Raw genomic sequence first — 10,353 nt, 5'->3', positions numbered from 1 at the left:
AAAGAGAAATTGAAAGAAGTCTCCTCGAACTCCAATTTGTTCCAGAGGCCTTCACTGGACATCAACTCTGACTGGGCCAACTAGCCGAGCAAAATAAGTCAGAAATTTTGTTAACATTTTCCTCTAAATGTTAATGGCAAATTCAGAGCAGCTTACAGATCTACTTAAGAGTGAGTGCATTAGTAACTAAAATTACCGATCCGTTCTTTGCTGCCCCTGGAAGACAGACGCTGCTAGAGAACATATGCCAAAGGCACCCATTATGTTTTTAAATATTGTCAGAGACGCCAGGCATTTTATTGATGAAGGTTTTGTTCCTTCTCAGACAAGAGGAAACCTGTGTGATCAGAGAGGGGTATGCAGCAACAATAATGTTGCTGCTATTTGTTCACACAGCACTTCTTTCTCAAAACAGTCTTAGATGATACATGAAGATATGTGTTTATGCATGTGCCAATGTGTGTGATTTATCCACACGTACAATTTGTACCACCTAACATGTGCAGATGTTCATGGTCTGGATGTGCTTGATTTAGGGATTTTTCATTATCAGGGCGTTGTTAGAGGAGATGAAGAGAGGACTCATACATTGGGGGCGGGGGGGGTGGGGCGCGGTCATAGAGGTGGATCCTAGTCTCTGTTTGAACATCAGGCCTGCCATGAGTGGCGTATGCAGGTGGAAACCCTTTAAAATATAGACCCTCCACCTAATCTACTGGGTGACTTGGTCTTCCAAAGCTCATTTGCTCAGGGAATAGTGTGTGTGGAGGTTTTATGATTTTTTTTCCTTTGCTGGGCTCAGGCGCATTTCACCCGGAACGTGTAGGGACCAAAGTCAGCTACGCGTACATCACAGTAAGTTGTCTATTGATTTTCCTGAATGAAAATGTTCTGATGCTGCTGCCCACTGGCTCCTAAAGCCTGTGGTGTCTCTTGCCTGAGCATCTGTAAGCCAGAAGGATGGTGTTTCGATCACTTGGGGTTTCCCTTTTTTCCTCCCCCTAACCTTTCTCCATCCTCTTTTTTTTTTCTCTTTGCTGTTTCTGCAGGTCTTAGAAGGGGATGATTCCCCAGTAACATTCCCTGCCCTGATCCAAGGTGCCCCTCAGCCTCCCTCCCAGGGAAGACTGCTTCTTGTGTGACGCGGGCCATAGGAAGAAACTCCAATGGACTTACACCGGGCAGCCTTCAAGATGGAGAACTCATCCTACCTCCCCAACCCGCTGGCATCCCCAGCGCTGATGGTCCTGGCATCCACGGCTGAGGCCAGCCGAGATGCTTCCATCCCTTGTCAGCAGCCACGACCCTTTGGTGTACCTGTCTCAGTAGACAAGGACGTGCATATTCCATTCACCAACGGTTCCTACACCTTTGCCTCGATGTACCATCGGCAGGGTGGGGTGCCGGGCACCTTTGCCAATCGAGATTTCCCCCCTTCTTTACTACATCTCCACCCCCAGTTTGCTCCCCCAAATCTAGATTGCACTCCAATCAGTATGCTGAATCACAGTGGTGTCGGCGCTTTCCGTCCCTTTGCTTCCACTGAGGACAGGGAGAGTTACCAGTCAGCCTTCACGCCCGCCAAGAGACTGAAGAACTGTCATGACACAGAGTCTCCCCATTTGCGCTTCTCAGATGCAGATGGCAAGGAATATGACTTTGGGACACAGCTGCCATCTAGTTCCCCCGGTTCACTTAAGGTTGATGACACTGGGAAGAAGATTTTTGCTGTCTCCGGCCTCATTTCGGATCGAGAAGCTTCATCTAGCCCAGAGGACCGGAATGACAGATGTAAGTACTTTGGTGTGAGCCTTCACTACCCCCAGTAAGCCCTGACTTACAGTAGTGTTCAACAGGTCGTGGCCTTTTCCCTGTTCCTAGTAGTGGGAAGGGCCAGTTCCTTCCCATTCCATAGCTATGGAGTACTAACCTTTACTTGTCTCTGTCAGTAAGCATTGAGAGTTCTGTAGGAAATGTTTTCCTGAAGGTAGCAAGTTGGCCTCCACAATACCTTTCTCTGCAGGGCATGATTAGCTTATTCCCTGGGGACTCTGGAGTGAAGAGGGGTGCCATATAGGCACCAGTAGTGAATGTCATTTCATCGGAAAGTGTAGGTTCCAAGGGAATTTGGGCGGCCTGAAGAAACTCATCCATCCCTCCTCTCTTTGCTGTCCTCATTATGTTTCTCTGATCTCAGTATTAGATTTTAGCTTTTCCATTGTATCACATCCAGTGGACTCCACGTGATTTTATTGTCACAACTCTCAGCCCTTGTCCATATCAGGCTATTTTTCAGAGCAGGACAGAGGTGTCGTCAATCACCATAAAACATTTCAAACAGCTGTATTTTCCTTGCAATCGCAAGGCTAGAAAGCTGACTTCTCTTGGGATTTTACAGGTTTGCTGGATGCTTATTAAGGGGCCCACTTTTAGGACTAGATATGGTTGACCCACGTGACTGCTCCATATTTGATGTTCACAATTATTAATTTCCGCTTAAGGAACAGCTTTCTCATGTCCTCCAAGTGCCTTTTTGGGCTCTGGCTACCCTCACTAATAGTTGGAACTAAACCTTGATTTGGAACTTGTAGACTACGACTGCTGAACCCTGCAATCTTCTCATCTACTATAATAGAATATAACCAGAAAGTAGTTGTGTTTTAAAGCTTTTGGGCTGTGGGTAGACAGAGCAGTTCTCTTCAAGTCTGGTGAAAATTTATGAACTGAGGGTGTTTTCCCACCCAACCCTTTGTTCTAAGGTTTGCTTCATTTTGTTTTCTTAAGAAAACTACACCCGAGGTTTGCTTTCCCCTCTTCTCTATGTCTTGTGCTCCCGTTCTCTCTATAACTACCAACACGAATACCATTTTTTTTCTCTTCTCTTTATGATGCCGAGGAGAGTAATAGAGACATTGCAGCTCTCTCCCCTGTCGGCACTGCTTCCTCAGGCTGTCTCCTTGAATTAGGCACTGTGTTAACTTTCCTGCGCTAAAAGGCATCTGCCTAAACCCAGCGTACCTTTTCAATAAAAGTCATCATAAAATCAACCTGCCTTGTAAATCCATCGCTCTTTGGTTTTGAAATATGTTGCAAGTGTGTCTTTTATGTCAGCCTCTGTGAGCCTGAGACCTCCCCACTAAAGGGAGAAGGCTGCTATGTGACAGCACAACTGCCCGTGTGCTCTCTCACTTTTGCTTTAGCTCCTCTTCCACCTTTTCCCTTTCTGTGCAGCTGATGTGTGTGTTAGGATCCTGGTTTTTGGATATACCTACCTGCTGAACATAGGCTGGCTTTGTGTTGGTCTGTTTAATTTTATTTCAGTTTAGTTTTTATTTGTCAATGTGCAAGTGCTCAAGGCTAGCTGTAATCTGACCTCTGGCTAAAACTGCCCTGGATTAGGGTGTGACAAATTCTGCCTCTTTTTTCTGCAAATACAAGTTGAAAATGAAACCCTCTTCAAAAATAATGTTCCACAAAGTAACATCTGCAGATCAAGATTCCTTCCTTCTCTCCTAACATATCCAGCTTGTCTCCATCTATCTTTTTAGCCCAAACCTGTGTCAGACCCCCAGAGCCAGGAGGAAGCTTGTTAGTCAAGTCAGAACTCATAGATGTGGATATCCATTCCCCTCTGAGTGTCAAAGCCATAACTCTTCTGTTTGCCTGGTTTGCATTGTGTGGTGGTGCCATCCCCCATGGAGATGGATCCCTCACACAGGAATACGCCTGGGTGGAGAAAAATTAAATGAGTCTGTCTCCCAAAGTGAAATGGAATTCTGACCTTGAAATTAATGAGATTCTGATCAGAAGGGTGGGGAAACTTCTTTATTTCAAATTGTACGGTTACATAAATTAGAGCCCATTCTCCCTCTATTTGTTTAAAATATTCTTCCTTTAGAGAATAGTTTGTGTTCTCCTTTTTTCTCTATCACAGATATTCAACCTATGGGTGTGCATGTGAGTGTGTGATGTTTGTAAACCCACATTAGTATCTAGAGTTGCATTTGGGACTAATCCTTAGCAAAAAACAAAGGTGCCAAGTGAAGAGGAGACTGCCCAGTGATGACCCTGGATCTGTGCTCCTCTTTCTTTCCTTTCCTCGGACAGTGTGGCAGCCGTCACAGGGTGGTACTGCATAGCATCTGTGCTTTTGATTTTGAGTGTTTGGAAGGCAGGAGAAACATTTTTCTGTCGGGAAGGGTTGAAGAGGCCCCGTGACAAAGTCTGTAGCAGCTTTCTTGGCTCTTGTCATATGCTGATGTGTGTCAGAATATTTATGGTCTGTTTTATGTAAATACATATTTAAGGGCCGTTAGAAGGCCTGATTATTCCCACTAGATGCCTTTCAGGTCCTCCCTACAGAACCGTTTTGAAATAAGTAATATTTCTCAGATAATCGAGTGACAGTATACAAGACTGCTTCCAAAGGGAGAGCTTGAGGGGCAGATGGGGCAGGGAGGGGGATGGGAAGGCAAGAGGAGAGAGAATAGAAAGTGTTCAAAAGAGTAAAGTAATAGGTTAAGTGCCTTTTGCCCAGACTGCCAATATAATAAAATATAAACCATACATATTTTAGTTTTTATTCTTAAAATTTAGAGTTAATTTCTGATATGGTTGACTCATTTTTCAGTTCTCTTCATATAAACAATTTTTTTCATAAAGTGTAAAAAATGTTTTCATTAAATACAATAGTAAAACTCCTGAATAAGCATTTAGCAGGGGTGGTTGTGGTGGTGGGTGGTGTTGTTGTTGGTAGTGGTGGTGGTGTTACTGGGTGTGTGTGTGTCCCTTACATAGAGAAGTTTTATGACTGAGTTTTAGGTCAATGAAAAATCAGTTTTACAATGGAAACACTGACAGCTTTTACTGTTGCAGCCGCCCCCTGCTCACACACTATATCCATATGCAGATACGTTCACATGTGAGAGCATTTGAGAGAGGGGCCTGCAGACATGGTGTAATGTACACATGTTCTTTCCTTCAATCTGAGTGCTGGTAGGCAGGGTTTCTTTTGTGATTAAATATCCATTTTTTTGTAGGAAAAAAAATGTAGCTATTTGGGTAAAGTATTGTGTCTCCTAGTACATGATTCCTGTTTGCTTGCCTGTTCATCTACCTGGCATCACAGGTGATTCCCAAGGTAGGTGTTGGGCTCTATGGGAAAAAAGAAGCCTTTACTCTACGGGACTGACTTATTTGCTCTGGAAAAAGGGAGAACTATTTTGTGAGAAGCCGTCCGTGGAGGATGCATAGTTCCCCAGGAAGGGGACTGAGGTAACTCCTGTTTATTGTCACTCCCTGAACCAGTCTCCCAGGGCTCCTTGTCCAGGGAAATGATGCTAAAATTTATGGACCAATTACAAATAGTCCACGTGTGTCTTACATATGAAGTGTCTACAGATATGTTTCCCAGGGCTTTTAAAATAAACATTTCCTCATTAAGGAAACTTTACAACAAAGGGAAGATACGCATTGTCTGCCGCCTTGGGCTAGAATCTATATATTTATTACCCCCTTAGTACTCTGGCTCTTATCACGTTCATTTCCTTATTTTCTTTGGACCACCCCTGTGCCTAGATTTCTGCCTGAGTGATGCAGTCTTTGGGCAGCCTGACCGTCTACCCGCTCAGCTCCTGTTGGACTTGGCTTGTATGCATGCTTATTCGAGGGTTGAGAGGGACCAGAACTGGAGCGATGACTGGCCCTACCTTCTGGCTCACCTCAGGGATGGGCACTGATCACATGTGACCCTCGTATCTTGGCCTTTCCTATGGTTAGGCAGGTTCACAGGTAGGTAGGCAACTGGTAGCTCACAGCAACTGCAGAATGTTCTACTTTTGTTCTCAGATACTAAAAGCCCTGAGTAGAAAATGGTATTTTGTACTTGGAAATGTGCCTTATAAAGGCATGTGCCATTTAAGACCCTGTGTTCTAAGACTCAAATACCTGAGGGTACATAGGCCCCAAGCAGCCCAGACCGAGGAGGGGTGTTGTTAGGGGGGATACTTCCTAAGGGCCTGGGGCTGGGGTGGACAGGGACCCTAATTTGGGCTTCTAGGAGAATTGTTCTTGCTGGAAAGAATGTTTGGGGCAGTTCTCAGGTCACCAGGCTGAACTCCTGGATTGTAGCTGGAGCAGATGACCACTGTGAAAGGGTCAGCAAATCACCAGACCGAGATGGTCAGATGGTTTCCCCTCTGCTGACTGCCCAGACCTCGCCTGATTGTTGCTCAGCTGCTCCCCGGGCTCTCCCGGAGTCCCTTTAAGAACTCCTGTGATGTGTGTGGTTGGTGGTTCACTCCCAACACAGTCATGGAGACTCCTTTTCATGCTGCTGGGTTTAATTGTCTTGTTGGGATAAAGAAATGTTTGCACAGCTAAAGTGGGGCCGGGCTGGACGGGAGCGGTCCCTGATGGCTGCAGAGCAGCTGGCCTGGCTTGGCTCGGCGCGCTGCCTGCCCGCCCGCCCGCCTGCCCGCGGCTGGGCTCGCTCCCGCTCCGGCTCTCGCTCTCCGGGTCCTCGCTGCACGCCGCGCCGCTCTGGTCGGCGGCTGCCTCCCCGCACGGCCAGAATGCCTAATCACCATGGTGAGAAAACGGACACCGCGGCCGCCCTCCCTCCTCGCCCGCGCCCTCCCTCCCGTCAATTGTCATGCAGAAGTGATCAGGCTGCCTTTCCTCGCGACCGCCAGCCAGCCCCTCGCGCTCCCGGCAAGAGGGTGGCTGGTCATTGATCGTTTGGGGGAGGGGGCGCGGAGGGGCGCGACGCCGGGCCAGGGGCGCAAGGACCACGGAGTGGGCCCCTTGGCTCCTGGAAAAGGACCCCCAGCCTCCGCCACTGCGATGGCTTTCACGTGGTTCCAGACATGTTGGTGACTTCGCTGTCCCGCGGCCGGACTTGGAGGCTGCGGGAGAACTCCCGGCGCGGCCCCAGGCGGGCCCCGCGCCTCCGCCGCCGCCGCCCGCGGTCCCGGCCCGAGGGCGGGCCTGGTCCCCCACCCCCGTCCCGCCCCGCCCTCCACGTTCCTCGCCCCCGGGTCGCACTCGGAACCGAGCTCCTGGCTGGTTTCCTGTCCTCTGAGCCACAAAGACAGTGGGGCCGAGAGGGCAGTGGGCCGGGAGGAGGGTGACCCTGGAGGGGGCACGCCCACGCGGATGTCGGGGTGCTGCGGCACCGGCGGGAGGTGCAGGTGGGCGGGTGGTGTAGTGAGGGCGAGGGGGTGACCCCTGTGCAGGGAGGGGACGTGGGGGTGCAGGAGTGGGAGGAGGAATCGGGGAGGGCCCAGGGCGCGCGGAGGAGGGAGGATGGACGTGCACTCGCGCATCTGGAGCGAGCTGTTCCCTCGGCGCCGCAGATTCGGAACATTTTCTCCGTCTTGCAATTCAAATCTGTAAAGCGTTCCGGGAACGTTTCCCAAGCCCGCGGCTTCGGGAACGGGAGGATGGCCGGTCTTCGGGGCGAGGCGAGTCGCGGGCGCCGAGGACCGTCAGAGGCTCGCAGCCGGCGCGGCGGGGCTCGGTGAATCGGGGCAGTTTCTGGAACTCTTCCCACGGGGTTTCCCGGGGCTGCCTTCCGGCCAGCCGCCCAGGTTGATTATTTGGTGGCCTTTTTTTTTTTGTTTGAAAACAAAAAACACACATTGTATCCAAATAACAAAAGTTGCTCTCCCTCCCCACCCCCTTTCCTCATTAGGCAAGGAAAAGGAAACTGAAAAATAGAATTATATTTTATATTGGTTTTTCTTACTTTTAACCCTTTTTAACTACTCCCACCTGGTTAATAAATATTAGCACACGTTGAAATGTATTCTTTGTAAATACTCAGGATTTGGAGTGACAATACACTTAATAGTTATATTTTTATAATTTTTTTCATATTTTTATATTTTAACTATTATTAACCGCATCTGTTGGAATGTACTTTTTACATATGTGTGGGATTTTAAAGTGATGATACTTTTTTGGGTAAAATCCACATGATTTTAACACCAAAATAACAATAATTTTTGGATTTTAATATTCTCTTCCAACAGTTTAACAGCATTCCTCTGTGCTATTTTATCCTCTTAAAAAGAGATGAACTACACACTTAAGAATAACTTATTGCTATATATCAGCTAAACTGCCTTAAAATTTTTTAATACCATTTAAATTGTGACATTTGTGGTTGAATAGAGTGGCTCAAAGTGTATGCTACAGGGTGGGAATTTGTGAATATCTCTATCTTTGGGACAAGGGGGAGAATTTTCTACAAAAGAACTTTCACCTACTTTCTCTCTTATGCCTTTTCAAGGGAAAGATCCTGAATTGAGACTATGGGGTTAGGCCTGGAGGAATGATAGGCTGTGGTATGAATCAGTAAACCTGGTAGATGCTAAGTAAACAGCAATAATTTATTCCCTCCCAGCCTTACCCAGTAGATCAGATATTTCTATTATCTTAATCACATTTTAGTTTTAGTATTACAATTTTTTTTGCATTTATGCCGATCACAATGAAGGTTTCAGTAAGTGTTAGTTTAGTGTTGAATAAATTGATGGTGATGACTATAATCTAATTTTTACTTTAAGTTTTTATCAATTTGTCACTCTTCAGCATTGTACTGGATAGTATCTATAAGACTGCTCTCCTGAAGGTATAGAGGTTTATGGAAAGAAAGGAAGAATTTATTTATGCCTTGAGGTTTGATAATGACAAAGGTAGGTAGAGAGATTTACAAGACATAAGTGAAATTTCCTTTCTCAAATATAGACGTATTTTGTTAATTATGTTGGCTACTAAAACAATCATAACTTTACAAATAATCTAAAACTGTCTTTTCTTTCCTAACACTCTAGAAACCTAAAATTGGAGTATTTTCCCTTCCCAAATGTTTTCCCACAGCAATTACATCCCCTTCCATGGAGTCCACAAATACAGATCTGCTTTTGGTGTGTATTTTTTGGGGGGGCGGGGGGGGAGTTCCTACCTACATCCTGGTTGAAGCTAGAAATAGACAAGTGATATGAGGGCTTTGTAGATACATATAACCATTTGGCAATTCAGACATTTGACCATCCATTTTCTCAGTAGAATGTATTCTGACTGAAGATGACCTAGAGCAGTGGTTCTCAACCTTCTGGCCCTTTAAATACAGTTCCTCATGTTGTGACCCAACCATAAAATTATTTTCGTTGCTACTTCATAACTGTAATGTTGCTACTGTTATGAATCGTAATGTAAATATCTGATATGCAGGATGGTCTTAGGCGACCCCTGTGAAAGGGTCGTTCGACCCCCAAAGGGGTCGTGACCCACAGGTTGAGAACCGCTGACCTAGAGGAAATGAAAGTTATGCTTTTAGGGGAGTGCACCCTGTTCAGCAGACACAAGCTTTAGGAAAGTCTAGAGCTCTGTGTGTTTGTGAAGAAGGAACCCTTTGGTACAGTCTCATGAGAAATTAAGCCCAGTAAGCCTGAGTGTGACTCACCAGACGAGGGTTGTCTTTTTCCACGGAAATTCATCTGCGGGCTGAGATGTATGGCTTTGCATCTATCTTAGAACAGCGGGCAGTCAGGAAGATACAGGGAGGGGGAAAGGGCCAGCCTGGAGAGACCTTTGCTTTATCTTCAGGTGTGTGATTCCCATTTAGGTGCCAGCTAATCCTGTACTGTGCTCATTTGACTTTCCTTTTGGGGGGTTGACTTTAACCAGGTCGGAGTGGTCTGGCATACTAAATGCCTGTTAGAAGAAAAAATGCTGTATTTGCCCCCTTTGAGCCACAACTTGAAGGTGTTTCAGATCAAAGGTGGGGAGACAATATAACATAATTATGAGTTCAGCCTCTGGAATAAAATCCTGACCCTTTAGCTTACTTTCTCCGTGACCCTGGGCAGATTACCTAACCTCTCTGGGCCTCAGTATTCTCACCTGTAAAGTGGGAACTAAACAGCCTTAAAGAGTTGTTGTGAAGAACTGAATGAGAATAAGTACACAGGTAATGCTTATAGCAGTTTCTCACACATACTAATACATAATGACTATTATTATTTCAAGGACAATCTGGTGGTATAATCCTCATTGTTAAAAGCACTGATGCGGCCCAACACAGGGTCCTTAACAACTAGCATGCATGTAGGATCCTTTCGCACACTCGCGCCTCATGGCAAAGCGGGAGAGAGAAGGCTCAGAACCCTTTTCTGTGATAACCAGCTGCTTTTTCTCCTTTCATTGTTATCCATTCACCAGGATTAGCCCTGGTGTCCCTCTGACCTGCTTCTCTCTTCATTTTGTTTAGAAGGAAGGGTAGTATTAGAGTTAAAGAACCCGAATCTCTGAGTCAGGAAGGGACTTGACTAAGGTTAGATATCTATG

At 46.3% G+C, this 10,353-nt stretch overlaps 1 protein-coding gene across 2 annotated transcripts in view; it reads left to right on the top strand.

Annotated features, from left to right (window-relative positions):
* The first annotated feature begins 1,151 nt into the window (after positions 1 to 1,151).
* Positions 1,152 to 10,353, top strand: part of RNF220 (ring finger protein 220) — a 230,630-nt gene continuing 221,428 nt past the window's right edge. For both annotated transcript variants that reach the window (XM_036349376.1, XM_036349375.1), the window contains exon 1: positions 1,152 to 1,791. In XM_036349376.1, coding sequence (XP_036205269.1) covers positions 1,167 to 1,791 — 625 coding nt within the window. In that variant the 5' untranslated portion in view covers positions 1,152 to 1,166. The remainder of the gene's footprint in view (positions 1,792 to 10,353) is intronic.

This window comes from Myotis myotis, unplaced genomic scaffold (genome assembly GCF_014108235.1).
Source record: "Myotis myotis isolate mMyoMyo1 unplaced genomic scaffold, mMyoMyo1.p scaffold_m19_p_2, whole genome shotgun sequence".
Taxonomy (NCBI): Eukaryota; Metazoa; Chordata; class Mammalia; order Chiroptera; family Vespertilionidae; genus Myotis; species Myotis myotis.
The sequence above is the reverse complement of the archived record's forward strand: the minus strand, read 5'-3'. Positions and strand labels throughout refer to the sequence as shown.